General features: G+C 54.3%; 1 protein-coding gene across 2 annotated transcripts; it reads left to right on the top strand.

Annotated features, from left to right (window-relative positions):
- Positions 1–1,213: 1,213 nt before the first annotated feature.
- Positions 1,214–14,855, top strand: LIMD2 (LIM domain containing 2). Of its 2 annotated transcripts, none has more exons than XM_049800902.1 (5): positions 1,214–1,525; positions 10,325–10,461; positions 13,073–13,117; positions 13,377–13,516; positions 14,072–14,855. In XM_049800902.1, the coding sequence occupies exons 2-5, from the start codon at positions 10,420–10,422 to the stop codon at positions 14,229–14,231; spliced, it is 387 nt and encodes a 128-aa protein (XP_049656859.1). In that variant the 5' UTR covers positions 1,214–1,525; positions 10,325–10,419; the 3' UTR covers positions 14,232–14,855. The 2 variants fall into 2 exon arrangements, with proteins under 2 accessions (XP_049656859.1, XP_049656860.1); XM_049800903.1 differs by lacking the exon at positions 1,214–1,525 and adding an exon at positions 6,964–8,199.
- The last annotated feature ends 337 nt before the right edge of the window (positions 14,856–15,192 follow it).

Here is a 15,192-nt window from a genome sequence, read left to right as displayed (position 1 = left end):
CTGCTTGGCAACAGCTAATTTTACTATCGAGTCAAATTCCTCTTTTATTTGCTCTCGGTGGCAGCAAGCCTTTTCATCACAGATGGTATTTGGGCAATGCAGAGTGACAGAGGTGGTAAATCATATCACTGCTGTCTCCTTGTCCAGTAAACACCGCCATAAATTCCTTAATTGTTTGGGGTTTTGGGGTTTTTTTTTTGTGTATGGGGAATTACAGACAAACTCTGCAGACAAAGATCACCTGCCTTTGCCGCTGGCCTCAGACTTGGGGCCATCTCCAGCCAGCATTGTGCTCTTTCCAGCAGCACCATGCTGCATTGAGGAGCCCAAACGAGAATATATGTTTCTGCATCAGCACTATCAAAGCTCTTCCCACCACTCCATCTCATATTTTGCATCCATTTATCCCCCACTGGAGGGTTTGAGAGGTTAAGGCAAAGTCCTCAAAGCCACAGGGTCCCTCTGCTTTTCTGCCAGCTCACGGCCATCCCAGCTTCCTTGGCTGGTCTCAAAACACCTCTGAGTTCCCTTCAGGTTTTAACTATTAATATTTAACCTATTTATTCCTATCATTTTGCCCTGTTCCTGGGGAAATCCCAGCCTTCCAAACTTCAGCCACCCGGTCCCAAACCCCAGAGACAGTGCGGGTGGAGCTGCCTTTATCGCCCTGGCAGCGATTTTGCTCGCCCTGTGAGAACCTGCCCTGGGAGATCTACGGACCAGCACCACTCCCACGCATGGCTCATCAACTTTCTGTGGAGTAAAACCTGGATTTCTGAAATCATGATGGGTCAGTTTTGCCCCCCTGGGGGGGTGTTAGGAGCTGGGGGCATAGGGATCCCCCTTTCCTGCCGCTGCCTGATAAGATCCTTCCTCTGCAAACAGTTTGCTGAGGCTGGGGGTGGGGGCGAGTTTGGCTTTTGCAGACCCTGGTGGGACAGATCCTCAGGGATGCTTGCAGGAAACCTTACACGAGTGGGTTAGTGCCATGCTGAGAGAGCCCAAGGCCGCGTCCAAAGTCTTGAGCGAAGCCCATCTGCACACGCAGAACACGGGGGGAGAGGCTTGGCAAAAGCTAATTATGCCAGAGGGGTAATTGCACGCACGCTGCCGGCGGGGAGGAAAGAGGAGGCAAAGTTCTCAGGGTCGGCGGTGTTGGCAGCGGGGTCGGGGAGGCTGCGGGGCTCTGGGGGCTGCTGGGGAGAGGGAGCCCGGGTAAAGAGGGGCTGGGGAAGGTTTGGGGTTAGAGGTTGGCTTCACACAAAGGAGCAAGCGGCTGGAAGACGGTACGACGCCGAGAGCCAATCACCGTGGCAGCCCAGCGATAAAAGGGCTCGCGAGGCGGCCGTGGGAGCTCGCAGGAAACGACTCCGGCTCCCACAGCCCCGGCCTCTGCAGCGGGGAGAAAGGGAGCCAGAACACCCTTGCCATCGGGGACGGCTGGACAGACCCACCGTTGGACAGACCCACCCTACCGCGGTGAAACCCTCCTGCTCGGCATCGCCGTGAGGAGCCCAGGCATATGGTGAGCCTTCCGATCGCGGAGAACAACAGGGCTGGGAGGCAGCGGGCGGCTCGGCGGGAGACAATGATGGTCCCCGAGATGCGGGGAGCGAGGGGGTTCATCCATCCCGGGGATTGCTGCTGATTGCGGCTCTGCTCTGTGGTGGGAGAGCTGGGGGAGAAAGCAAGACCGAGCAGTGGGGAGGGAGAAGAGAGGCAGGGACCTGGGGAGAAAGGGATGGAGAGGAGGGAGGAATGCAAAGACAGGGAGAATCCCGGGAAGCAGCACCGCTGGCCAGGAGCCACCCAGCAAATGGGGGGTTCATCCTCCCCCACCTGCGCAGCCCCCCCGGGAGGAGGTCCCACCCAGATACCCCGGGAACTTTTTTTGCTTTGGGAGGAGGCTCGGCCGAGGCGGTCGCGGGAAGCAAATTCAGGGTGGGGGGGGAAACACAAGGGGGTCTGTTCTCAGTCCTGGGTGGCCTCGCCGGGGTCAGGCAGGGGCAAGGAGACGCTGTCTGAGCTCCAGGAGCCTGTTGGGGAGCGATGCTGCTGAAGCAGGGGGGGGTGAGCACCCCATGCCCAGAATGAGCTGGGGGTCGAGGGGCTTGCACCCAGCAGATGATGGGGACAAGAGCGAGCGGAGGCCTGTGTTTGCCGGATCCGCTGCATCTTGGGGTGCGGGGTTTCAGGGCTCGCGCTGCCCGTTTGGGCTGTAATTCCGTCTTTGTTGTGTGCTGCAGTACATGCCGGAGGGGGGCTGGACAGATCCATTTTATTAAGCTGATCAGAAAGAGAGAGATGGAAGAAAACCTGTTAGATCCCGACTCCCTTATCCCCCTTCATTAATGCCTGCTAATTCCCAGTGGTGTGTCTCCTACCGCCTCATCCAGCCTGGCTTTAAACCTTTGCAGCGACAGGTCTTTCATCACTTCCCTTGGGAGGCTGTTGCATGACTGTGAGATTTAATAACAACACAAATACCCTGAGCTCTGACATAACCCTTAACAGCCAGGGATCTCCTAGGGCTTCACAAAGGAGAGCAGCTCTGTTTTCATTGGGGAAGGGGGGAAAGGAACTGAAAAAATGAAATTATTTGTCCACTGTCACCCCCAAATTAGCAGCAGAGCTGGGAATCAAGCTCAGGTCTCCCAAGTCCCAGTCCGGTGCTGTAATTACCATATTTTGAGCCAGTCTGATCTTTCTAATCCCCTGGGATCACTTGAGACCAGCTAGGCTACCTTGTAGGTCATATTTTTGATGGATTTTCTGCTGATTTTTTTTCATGAGGTGGGCATTAGTTTTGAAAGAACATGATAATTCAGTAGCCTGGCTCATGCCTTGGAAAATGGGCTTTGTCCACCAAAGACTTCGTGTGAGGGCTCTCGCAGGGAAGACATCTGGTGCCCCGGCTGAGCTGTTGTGTATTTAAAGCCAGGAGTAGCACATCTGCAGCATTATTAATGTAGATCACAAAATAATTGCAGGGCAACCGATCAAGCCTAGTCTGAAACAGCTCCAGCATTAACGTCCTTTTTAAATGTGAGCCCTGCAAGAAGCAAATGCCCAGTTAAGAAGTGAGGGTCTGTCAGACAGCCTCTTGGGCTTTGCAAAGTGTCTGGATCCATCTTCTTTTTCATACAGCTTAAAACTAGGTTCCTGACCTTTTTTGGTCAACAAAAATCTCACGAGACATCTCATTAGGGAGGGGAGTTCCTCTTCTGGTTTCCTTCAGCGAGTCAGTCCTGTGAGCCTACTACTACCCCCTCCAGTCCTACATGGCGATGGAGTTTTTCTTTTCCTTTTCGCCCATCCTCAGCTTTTGCATGGTTGTTGTCCATTGTCAGACAGCTGCCATGTTCCCCCAGAGGTGTCTGCCTTTCACTTTCCAGTTAAGTCATTTTTATCTGCCATCTGGGGGTGTTGCAGAGCTTACCTAGCTGTTAGCAAAAGCTCTGGGATGGAAAACATTAAATCTGGGTGAAGGGATTATTGCAATCAATATTAAGCACACTTTAGACATATTTCTCACTCCTCTGGTGTGCCCATAACCCTCTCCATATGGCCAGCTCAAGGGTTTTCAGACACACGGAGCCTCAGCAACCTCTGATGTGCCTCTCCAGGGCTTCCTTTTCCCAGCACACTCGTTGCTCCGCTGAAATCCCGTGGCCTTGCAGAGCACCAGATCCTATACTGGGCTGTATGGCATCTTGGGTCCTAAAAGGGAGGATGGAGGTGAAGGCTGAAAATGGACAGGGCAGCTCAATAAGAATGATGTTTTGAGAGAGTTAATCTATGAATATGATTTTGGTGGCTTTTTTTTTTTTGACACAATCTGCATTTGGACAGCAAACGCAGGAGGACACAGCAGCTCGCGCAGGGGTGGTGTGGAGGCAGGGACCACGGAAAGTGGTTGTGCTGTGTTTTGGGGTGCCTGGAACAGAACTCCTGCTCTTGCTGTGTCTGCAGATGGTAAAACAGCAGAAGCTCTCAGGAGGGACTCTCTCAGAGCTCAGGAGATGGGCTAATCCACATAGGAAATGCCAGTCCAAAGTCTGGTGTTTTTTACAGGTGATATTCCACAAGAGGAAATTAGCCAACATGACATTTACAGGTTACGTTTGGAGAAAGAGGAAATTACAGGCAATTACAGGTCCATTAATCGGAGTACAATAAAAGGTGATTTTCTAGAATAGGTTTTGGAAGACTCATCAAAGACATGGTATTGGGAAGCAGAATAAAATGCAGTGTGGTTTTAACACATATCATGTCAAGTCGGCTCAGTATCTTCCTTGGGTATGATAACTGACTTCTGAAACAACAGAGGCTCATGGATCTAAGGAAAGCACTTGATACAGTGCCCCAAGGAAATTATTATTTTCAGTGGAGACAGGAAAGAGGATAGGTAAGAGACAGTAAAATGGAAGGACGCTTGGATCCTTCCACAAGGAGAGATCTAGGGACTGAACTTGTTAACAGTCCCTTTAGAAGTCAGGAGATCTGCCCGTGGTGAGAAAAAACAGATCAGCAAACAGGAAGGTGAGACTGGAGTTCTAGAAATGGCTAAAGGAGAGTTGTGCCAGAGCGGGCACTTGGGGAGTTGCAACATGAAGTTGCTGTAGCCTGGAGGGACCTCGGCAGGTGGAAGGCACTGAAGAAGAAAGAGCATCTAGGATTTCTGGCAGAGGTGACAGAGGAAGAGCACATCAGGCCAGATGTTTTCAGGGGTGGCAGAGAAGTATTTGTACCAGAATACGAAGGTCTGAGATCTCCTTCAGTGTGGTGCATTCAGGCCAGCTCACCTACTTGCAGTGGGCCACCAAGGTGGCTGTAGGAACAGAGAACCTACCTTATGAGAACAAATTAAAAGGAATTGCATTCTCCTGCTAAAAAAAGACTGATAAGGAATGTGATTACTCTTTATGAATCTCTCCGAGAGGCAAATATTATGGTGGGAGAAGAACTAGGAACATAATGCCAGTATAATGGTAAATGGATCTACATTTATGTGGGAAACCAGAAGGTGAGGTTTCCAGGTGGAACATGGTTTATGGAAGAGACTACGGAAAAACTGAAAAGGGGAGGGAAGGAGCATGAACTGCTATTTGCCTATTGTGCTTGTTTGCACTACGTTTATTTTGTACTTAATTAGTACCACGATGCAGAGCTTCCAAGTCTCCCAGTGAAGCAGTTTTGCCTAATGTCCAGCCTGAACCTTCAAAGCTGCAATTTTTGGCCATTGCCGCTTTCTCTGTCATCTGGCACTGCTGAGGATTTGTCTCTGCCTGGAAAAGAGGCTCTTCTCATCCTCCCAGCAGGCTTTCTGCTGCATTTGTCTGCTCTATCTGAGCTCCTGGCAAGATAAGAGATCCCAGGGAGCAGAGACTCCCTTCAGACCATGATTTTTAATGGATGCCATTAAACACGGCCGCGGTCCCAGGAATGGGCTGCTCCGTGCTTCGGTTTCCACTTCTGGAAAACGGATGAATCCCAGCAGCATCCTCCTGCCCTGTCTGCCTCTTTGCTGGGAGGCAGGGGCTGGGGACCATCCCGGTCCCGCTTGGCCCTGGTCCTTCCAGGGCCGTGCACGTCCTCCTCAGGGAAGGCAAGCCGAGGCAGGGACAAAGGTGGGAGACCAGAGCGGGTGGGCAGGGGCTTCCCTCGGGCTCCCTCCTCGCTTCTGCGGGTCCTCCATTGTTGCCCTGACAAAGGCAGCCCTGTTCCTCCCCACAACTATTCCTTGTCAGCATCCTTCAGCATTTCGGCTGCAGATTTCCTGCCCACTGGCAGCCTTTCAAGAGGCAGCCCGGGCGCAGAACGTGGACGGAAAGCGGATTAGTGGGGCAGGCTGGTGGAAGGTAGCTCCATGTTGTGGGGTGCAGGCAGGGACAGGTCCGTGTGGTGGGGCTTCTCTCCAGAAACCTGAGGAACAGGGTAGTGGTGTCCGCAGAAGTGGCCCGGCTGCTCCTCCCCGGAGTCCTTCACCCTGCATCGAGGACCTGCCCTGGGTCCCAAATACTGGTGAGGTCAAGTGGTTGGCTCAAAGCCACAGAAGGAGCCAAGATCTGAAGCTGAATTAAGGTCTTCCATGGCTAAAGCTGGAACCGTGACCACTGGGCTCGCTCCTTCATCCTCCCAAAACTGCATCTCATTGTCTCTTTCCACGCTTGAGAAGCTGAAGCAGCACCAGGGATGCCGTGCCCCCTTCCCTGGCGGTGCTGTGCCCGGTTCTGGTGCTGGCCTCTTTGACGCCAATTCCTCACCACGATTTGTTTCGTGGTGTGGATTGGCCATGAGGCTCAAGGCTGCTGAAACGGGGTCCAGTGAGCTGCGTGATTCCCAGGCTCGGGAGACAGGCTCTTCCAGCTCCTCTTCATCTCCATCCCACGCAGTCCCGCTGAGAGAGGCCATGGAGCTGGAGGGTCAGCGGCCGTCCCATATGTGTAGGCTGCACTAATCCTGCACATGATGTCGGGGACATCAGTCCCCACAGCAATCGGCTTAGCCCACAGTTTCCCTGGGGAGAGGCCTGACAGCCTCTCCGAGGTGTTGAGCCCCTGCCCGTGCCTTTCTGCGCTGCTGGGGATACTCCGCGTCCTCCCGGGATGGAGGAGGAAAGGACTTGGATTCCCCCCGCCCCCCCCCCCGCCATGCTTTGCCTTTGGGAAAGCCTCTTGCAATGGTACAGTGATCCCAGCAGTAAACATACACTTCACAGGGCTGCTAATGGGAACCATATGGCAGAAAGGGGCCTCTCGCCCTCCGCAGTCACGCTGCTTTCCTGTGCCGGAAACCCATCGGCTTTCGGAGAGGCCATTAGCCAGCGCCGGGCTGGGGGCCCGCTGGGAGCAGGCTGGCTCGGCAGCGAGGGCAGCCCGGGTGGCCCTGCCGGTGAGGGGAAGGGGGAAAAGGGGAGAAAGGCTCCCTGCACCCGTCCTGATGCTTCAGAGGCACGTCCCCGTCAGGAGGGTTGGGGAATTTCCTTGAGGGACCACCCCAGATGCTTCATCTCCCTACGTCTGCCCCCAGGGTCAGGCTGGAAGGTGAGAGGGGAAGGGGAGAGGCTGCTAGGCAAAAGCTCTGAGACCAAGGAGCTTCTGGGATGAACGTTGCCTTTCTTACCCCAAAACGCTCCCTGTTCAGTGCTAAAAGAGCCGCAGCACCTCTCTAGCTGCTCTCATGCGGCAGCAGGCACACATCCCCTGCGGATGCCAGACAAGCTCCAAACCCAAGGTCCTGAGTCAAACACTAACTTGCCGAGATCACCAAAAAAACACCCAGAACAGGACCGGCAGCTGCCGGTGATGACCTGGGCAGGCAGAGCTGGCAGCTCGGGCACTAAGTGCATCCCGCTGGCTGTGGTGCCACGTCTTTGGAGCACACCAGCAGTGTCTGCCGTGCTGTGGCCACCAGTGCTGCCATCAAAAGCTGCTCCATCTCCCTGGGTAGATAGCACAAGCCCTGATTCCTTGGAGAAAGTTTTTTTTTGTCCACATCAGATGCTCCCAGGTGAGGCAGGAAGAACGGAGGCTGTAAGGCAAAGGGGTTCTCACCTTGTCCTGGGCCAAATACCTGAAACTTCTGGCTGCATGACCAGGAGAGGACAATCCTCTGCCCTGCTCTTCCTGGACTGCATAGACGGCTAAGAGCCTCAGGGAACAGAGGTTTGGAGAAGTCAGATCTAGCAGTTACGGTGCCAGTCTCCACTGTGGAGACTTGGACTTGGCTTGTCACCACTTGCTTTGTCACAGATGCCCTCTGCACTCCTCAAAAATTCAGCAAGCCCTCCCTGCTGCACACTGGAGGGTTGCCCTAGCAATTGGGAAGGCTTCATAACATCAGTGTGGCAGCATGTTCTTCAGCAAAGCCTGTCTCACTGGGGTTCCTCTGCTCACGGAGGCTTGTGTTGACTGCCTTGGGCTCAAATCCCATCCTGTGCAGACTAATGCCTCCTTGGAAGAGTGATGACAGCAGCTGAGAGCCTCCTAGAAACCCTCCTGTGGCTTCTAACTTGTTCTGTTTCCTTTATCACTTCAGCACACCCTTCCCCTTTGAGATTTCTACTTTTGCTTCCTGTCCTTTGGCAGGAAGGATGTTTAGCAACTTCTACTCACATGCCCGTAGGGCAGCTACACCGGGGGGACCTCGCGTTTGGAACGAAGGCTGGGAGAGTGTGGGCACGGGGCTGCGAGCAGGGTATGTGCACGGACGGGCAGAGGAATGGAGGCAGAGGGATGTTAAGAGGAAAGAGACCTGGAGGATGGGGCTGGATGAAGAACGTCAAGCCATGGAGTAGGATAAATGGGATGGCATTGAAGGGAACAGGGTTCGGGGGCAAGAGAAGCAAAGGAACAAATAGTAGGTGGAAAGAGGCAGGGAGCGTGTGCTTACGGGAAAGGGCAAGAGGGGGATGATGGAGAGACTGAACCGAGGGAAAAAAGGTGGCTGGGGTAGGAGAAGAAGATGAGCTGTGAGGGAAGAGGAAGGGAAGCTGGGGCTGGAGAAATGTTTGTGGCAAAGGCAGGGGAGAAGGTGAAAGGCAGGTGAAAAGGGGGAGGGTTGTGCATCCGCATTATAAGTACGCGTGGGGTAGGGACGCTAGGTTTTCTGGGTTCCTCAGGTTCCCCCTGGGGTCTGTGCTGGGCTGTAGGCACCATACAGACCCCGTAGACATGAGACGGAAGGTCCTGTCTCAGGGAACGGGGGGCAGAGAGGGGCTGTGGTCTTGGGCCATGAGCCCCTGCCGCAGGGGCTGCTCCTCGGCCAGCTCTGCCCCAACCCTCAGCACACGGCAGGTACGGCAGCAGCCGCCTGCACGCTGCCGTCCGCCCCGCTTGGCGAGCAGGAAATAACAAGCAAACCACAGAGGAGAGGGGAAATGATTTAGGTAAAATAGGAGCCGTATCTCAGATGAGGCTGTGAAATGTTTACGATGAGGGCCGTCCAGCCCCCCAGGGCTGCGAGGGGGAGCCCAGCTCACCCATCGCTGCTCGGGACCTGGAGAAAAACTCTCTCAACTCCGAAAACAGCCGCTAACTTTGGGTGCTTTGCTGTGCACAACACAAACCTAGTATCAGCTGCTGGGTGTTGGGACTTTTTAGGCAGCCAAAGAACCCCCCCCAAACCCGGGGCATGTTTGCAGATGTCACCGTGAGATTGGTTTTGGGGTGATATCCCCTGCCCCAAGCCCTCCACCCTGGCATGCCTTCTGCCTTGGGGCTTTCTCAGGGTCTACCCTAGACCTTGGGCACCAGGAAAGTTTTTGGGGTAACAATATGAGGACGAGAGGTTTCAGTAGGAGAGGAAAGCAGCCCCAGACAGGAGTGGGAGGGGTGTGCTGGTTTGCCAGCCCCCAGCACATCCCCATCATTGCAGAGCTGCACAGCCACCCCTTCACCCTCCTATTCCCTGCTCGGCTCCTCCCTCGGCATCATTTGCTCAACCCCACATCTCTCTTGCATATTCAAAACAGGGCTCAGCAAGCCTGATCTTTTATGGGTGTTTTGAAGGTAAGGTGCAATGGGGAAAACCCCCTGAGGATCTGTCAGTGCCTTTTTTTTTTTTTTGAAAATGTTTTTAAAAATTTTTTACCAAAAGGGGTGATTTGCAATGCTGGTGGTTTTTTTTCTGTGCTGCATTAAAACTGGTCTGAGACCTGTCAAACTCACCCTCCTAGGCACTCAGCACATCACACAGAGGTCACAGATTACAGGTCTCAGCCTAAAGGCGACATGGGCTCCCCAGAGAAGACAAAATCCCCATCACTCGCTCTGCTGAGCTGTGATCCACTCTGTTCAGCAAGGCGTTTCTGGGCTAAAATTAGACTAAAATCACAGTCCTTGCTCCAGCAACACAAGTTCTTCAGCGGCTATATTAGTGAAACACGCTGGTTTCGCTGCCTCGGCAGCTCTGGCTGGGAGTTGTAGCCTTGCAGCTAACGGCTTGGCCATTGCCTTCCATGCGTGGGTTTGGAGCAGAAGCCATCACATCACCTTCTGCTCACATTTCCAACGGCCCTCTCCCATCCTAGCCCAATATCTTTGTATGGGACTAGAGGACTAAAGCTCAGTGTCCCAGGTCACCTGCCGGCTTCCTAAAACTGAGCAGTATTCCAAACCTGCATCTTCTGTCTGCCAGTCCAGTCTGGTGTACCTAAATCTCTCGGATCCCTCCAGAAAGCCCTAGACCAAAGAGGCTGCGCTGACCCCATGGAGGAAGCTTTGAGCATGCTGCTGTTACGCACCAGCTCCTGCAGAGCTGCGCAGCTGCTGGGTTTGGGGTGATGAAACTAGCCACGCTCCTGTTGACATTTCCTTTCCAGGTGTTGCAAGAGGTCTGTCTTAGAAGCCTCCCCGGGGAACATCAGCCCACCAACTTCAAGCTCAGGCTTAAACAGACGGAGGAGGGGAAGGAACCATGTTCCAGGCCACAGGACCCGCCAGCCCACCCCCAACTCATGTACGTAACATCCCCTGTGGTTTGTATGGGAATTTCAAACTGGGTTTTGGTTCTCAGGGATGGAGAGCGTGTACAGAAGCTGTATTCCGGACTGACATTTTAGGGTGATCAAAGGCATGGTCACTGCTACTCAGACATCAAAACCGGGGACAGGAATGTTCCAGCAGAAGGTGCTGTTTGCTGAGCACATTGCAGTGCCAGCATCCAGGCTCTGGTCGGTACAGAGCTGCTCACCCTGCTCTTGTCTCGAGTTGCTGTCTGTTTGTTTGTGTTTCCATGGCTTTCTGTGATCACAATTGAGAGCATGCGAGCTGCTTAGGATTGGAGTGATTGGAGATGGAAAAACATAAAGGCTCAAGAACATCTCCTGCTGGGACAGGATATGGCCCTTCCCCGAGGGAGGATATATCAGATATGAAATAGATAGTGTGCCTGATCGGAGCCAGAAGGCTGCCGAGAAGTGACGAGCAACGGTGGATTGCCTGTAGCCTTGGGAACGGATGTATTCCAGCTCCAAAGAGGCAGCGTTTTCCTTAGCTCTGGTCAGCTGAGCCTGGAAACAGTATATTAAAACCTAACCCCCAGGAGAGCACCTGCGGTTGTTTTACCAGGGCCGAGGGATGCAACTGGTTTTACACAGCCTGAGTCTCCTCGCTGCCCATGTCCCTCTGTTGATTTTGGCTTACTCGGCCAGCCTTGTGGGAGTGAGAGGAAAATCACGTCCCTGACCTCAGTCAATGAGAGCAGCTGGGAAACGTCTGAAGAGGCAGCTCAGCAAAGTGAGAGTTTCCTGCGCGTCTCTTAGACAAACTGTTTCCAAAAATACAAAGGAGAAATGATGCGGGAGCGCAAAGCAGGAGGAATGGGGATGGAAGATGAGCGTAGGAGAAGAGACAAGGGGCAGTGCTGGCCAAGCAGAGCCAAACCAGCAGCAAGAAGAAGGACAAGGAGGCAGCGGGGTGATGCTCTGGGGTCACACTGCCCCAGCTTTGGGAACGAACAGCGCAGAGGGCGAGCCAGTCTGCTGTAAAGCAGTCCTAGCTGGTCCACGCTTGCGAAAAGTACGTTTACCCCTTTGATCCTGGCCGTTTGAAAGCAGAAGGGGGCATTTTCATCAGTACGAAGGCAGGCAAAATACTTTGCAGGAGGCTGACTGGGACCCAGTTGGTGCCTGTGCAAACAGCCAGCTTGGGGACAGTGCAGGACCGTGGGGCAAGCGAGGGGGAGGAGATTTGGGAGGAGATGACTTGTTGCAGCTGCAGCTGCGAAAGCGTACAGAGACCCCGCTTCGAGATCCTGGGGGCAGAGGTACAGGTACCTCAGCATTTGGATCTCTCAGCCCTGTTGCTCGTCCCGCAGCCACAGGGTCTGAGTAAAATGTGCCCCTGCCAAGCTGCAGAACGCCGTGGAGCGTGTCTTCAGCTCTGACCGTGCCCCACTGCCCCTCCTGCCCTCCAGACACACACACAGAGCCTGTGGGGGACTCGAGAAGGATTTTCAGTCTTGCCTACGGCGCAGGCGTTTCCTGCGTGATGGGCTGGTAATGGGGCTAGCAGAGGAGCTCAGAAACAAAACATCCACTGAGGGCGAACCAGCACAACATGCTCCATGGGAGCAAGGGGCACCCCAGTTATGCTCTGGGGGAACTGGTAGCCTACCGCCCTCCAACTACAGGCCCTGTGCACCTCCAGCAAGAGAAGGGTTAATTATCACTCTCCAGCCCCGTAAACGTTGGGTAGAAGAAGCAGGAGCAGCATCTCGCCTCAAAGCGGAGCTGCTGTTGGTAGATGCATAAGAAAAGGTGACAGCGGGAGTTTTGCCAGAGGTTTGTGCTGCAGCAGCTCTACAAAGCTCTTTCTCCCCCTCTCCACCCGCCGCAGGCCCAAAACTGCCCCCCAGGGATGTGGAAACAGGGCTCCTCTGCTTTGCTGCTGTTATTCCTGAGAGGTTGGTGCCAGCCCTCCGTGGGCTGAGACAAGCACGGCGGTTGCACTGGGTAGCCAAGGACAGTAGTCGATGCCTGAAAATGGTGAGAGCTACTCATCAGTGCTTGCTGGGAGCAAGGGAGAGTTGTCACCCTGGGGTTGTGCTCTGCAATGCCTATGCTGTGACATCTCCTGGATCTGTGCTTGGGTGCTGCCACCACAAAAGAGGTCAGCTATACCTCGGCCACCGAACAAATAAAGCTATGACATTCTCCTATGTCCAAGACATTGTGGCCTCAGTGAGCACAATGAGAGCTGGCTGCTCTTCCCCCATGGCTCCAGAGAAGTCCCACAGCCTCCTAGTGCCTAGTTCCCTCTGCAATATGTAAACAGTTTTTCCTCTTTTTCTATTTTCCTCTCTTCCTTCTCCTCTCTTTGGGAAAAGCACCACAGTGCAGGAAGGAACACACAGGAGGACTGGATGGAGGTCATGGCCTCTGGGCAAGTGAGCTCAGAGACGGTCACCACGTGCCTGTGACAGCCAGGCAGAGGCTGCTGGCGTGCCCCAAGGTCCTGCAGCTCAGCTGCCCGTACCAATCCTCCGCTGCTCCTCCTTAAGCGCAATTCAGCGCCAGGTTTGTCAGTCCAGGCTCTCATTTTGATTTCGCTTCTCTTTCTCTTCTTAGGAGGCAAAGAACAACTCAGGAGGCAGCACAGTGCAGCGCTCCAAGGTACCTGCCATTTTACCACATCCTACTGATTCACGGCAAGGGGGGAAGGACCGAAAGCCTGAGGCCCAAGCACCAATCCAGCCCAGCATCAGTTGGAGCAGTACAGGGAGGGCGAGGGGAGATGGGGCTGCTTCACGCCAACCGATGCTCCAGCAAATGGCAGCATGGATGTTAGGGAAGAGGGCTGTGGTGGGAGCCAGGCATAGGATATCCCAAACCTCTTCCTCATCCTCTCTCCCTTTGGTCTCCCCTTGCCCAGTCCTTCAGCCTGAAGGCACAAGTGAAGGAGATGTGCACTGCCTGCCAGAAAACCGTCTATCCCATGGAACGGCTGGTGGCGGATAAATTCGTCTTCCACAACGCCTGCTTCTGCTGCAAGCACTGCCACACCAAGCTCAGGTGAGCCGGGCCGGGAGGCTGCTGCGGAGCTTGCTGACAGCGAGGTGGATGGGTGTCACTGCGGCTCTGCCCAGTCTGGGTGGGGGATGGCCCTTCCATGCGCCCACCCATCACAGCCCTTCTTCTTGCCGGGTAGCTAAAGACCCCCAGCCCATTCGTCACAGAAAAAAAAAAAAAAGAAAAAAAAAAAAAGGGCATATTTGGCCACCTGGTCCCAAGTCTCAGCTAAATCCCATGTGGTATGGAAGAAGAGGTTTTTCCCCTCCTTGAGAGCAGCCCCAAGGTAACATGGAGCTGAGCCAGAGCTTCCTCCTAGGTGACCCAGAGCCAAGGCTGAGCTGCCCTGCAGGCCCCCCCCCCCCCTTTTTACAGACCCCTCAGCAGCCCCTAACAACCTGAGCTGGCCGAAGAGAGCAGTTGGACCTTCCTAAAGGTCCCCCTCCTGCAATTTCCCTCCTACTTCCTCCCTTATCCCGGTGCCCCCAAACTTCCCACGCTCCCCCCCAACCTGTGGCCGAGTCCCTGTGCCCGGCTAACCCTGCTCTCCTTCCCCAGCCTGGGCAGCTACGCAGCACTCCACGGGGAATTCTACTGCAAGCCCCACTTCCAGCAGCTCTTCAAGAGTAAAGGCAACTACGACGAGGGCTTTGGGCGCAAGCAGCACAAGGAGCTGTGGGTGCACAAGGAGGTGGAGAGCGGGACCAAGTCGGCGTGAGTGGGACCAGCCCACCCTTCCCTGGAGCCCACCAGAGAGGGCACAGAGCAGTGCTGAGCCGGGGGCTAACTGAGCTGATGTAAAGCAAAGGGGACCCAAGGGCCTGTGGGCAGAAAGGGAAGGGAGGCAGCCCAGTCCTCTCTGGACGATGTTTAGAGGGGTCCTACAGGCCATAAGGACAGGGCAGAGGCGACCGGGGTATAGCCCCCAGACCTGAAGCCCTCTCTCTGCTGGCCCCTCTTACTGATGAGGTCAGACCAGAAGCACTTGCCCCCACGGGAACCCCAGCCCCGGTCATACGTTTCAGGCCTGCCACCATGGAAAAGGAGATGATCTGGATTTTATAACCCAGCCTATAAGTCACAGCAGAGCTCCCAGCTCCTGCCACACCAATCCTGCCTTGCTGGGACTCTGAATAAAGAGGGTCCTTGGTTTACATCAGCTCAGTTCAGCTGGGATTGTTCAGCCTTAAGGATGTTGCCCTATGACTGTTTAACAGTGTTTGTCTTTTTTATATTTGCCTTTGATTGGTACGTTCTGCGCTGGAGCCTGGCACGGCAGCTTCATGCGTGACACTGCGCCATGCGCTCTTTTATTTTTGTAATACAAGGTTTCCGAGCCTTCGCTGTCTTGTCCTGTGTTCCCAGGGCTCTGGGGAGGTGGGGGTAGCGGTCAGGTCTGCCTTTTACTGCCCAGTTACTGTGGAAAGAGCTTCTGCCCAGGTAGGATCAAGAAAGTATTCCTGGATACATGTGTGTAATGTTACGACTGAGGCGGACCAGTCCTTTGGGGACTGAACCCCGGATTTCAAATCGCACGCCAGCATTACTCCCCTGTAAGCTACACACGCCAGCTCTAACCGCACGCCAGCTTCCACATGGAGTCCAGACCACTCTCAAAGGGAATTCACTGTCCTATGAATTAGATCCATCCCTTTGCCCTGCATACATTTTGTGGCTTA

This window comes from Accipiter gentilis, chromosome 5 (genome assembly GCF_929443795.1).
Source record: "Accipiter gentilis chromosome 5, bAccGen1.1, whole genome shotgun sequence".
NCBI lineage: Eukaryota > Metazoa > Chordata > Aves > Accipitriformes > Accipitridae > Astur > Astur gentilis.
The sequence above is the reverse complement of the archived record's forward strand: the minus strand, read 5'-3'. Positions and strand labels throughout refer to the sequence as shown.

Excerpts from the sequence above, each read along its gene's own strand:
- LIMD2 (XM_049800902.1), top strand. The coding sequence starts at position 10,420 with ATGTTCCAGGCCACAGGACCCGCCAGCCCACCCCCAACTCAT. Across the intron at positions 13,118-13,376 it reads GCACAGTGCAGCGCTCCAAG|TCCTTCAGCCTGAAGGCACA; the intron begins GTACCTGCCATT and ends CCCCTTGCCCAG. Across the intron at positions 13,517-14,071 it reads CACTGCCACACCAAGCTCAG|CCTGGGCAGCTACGCAGCAC; the intron begins GTGAGCCGGGCC and ends CTCCTTCCCCAG.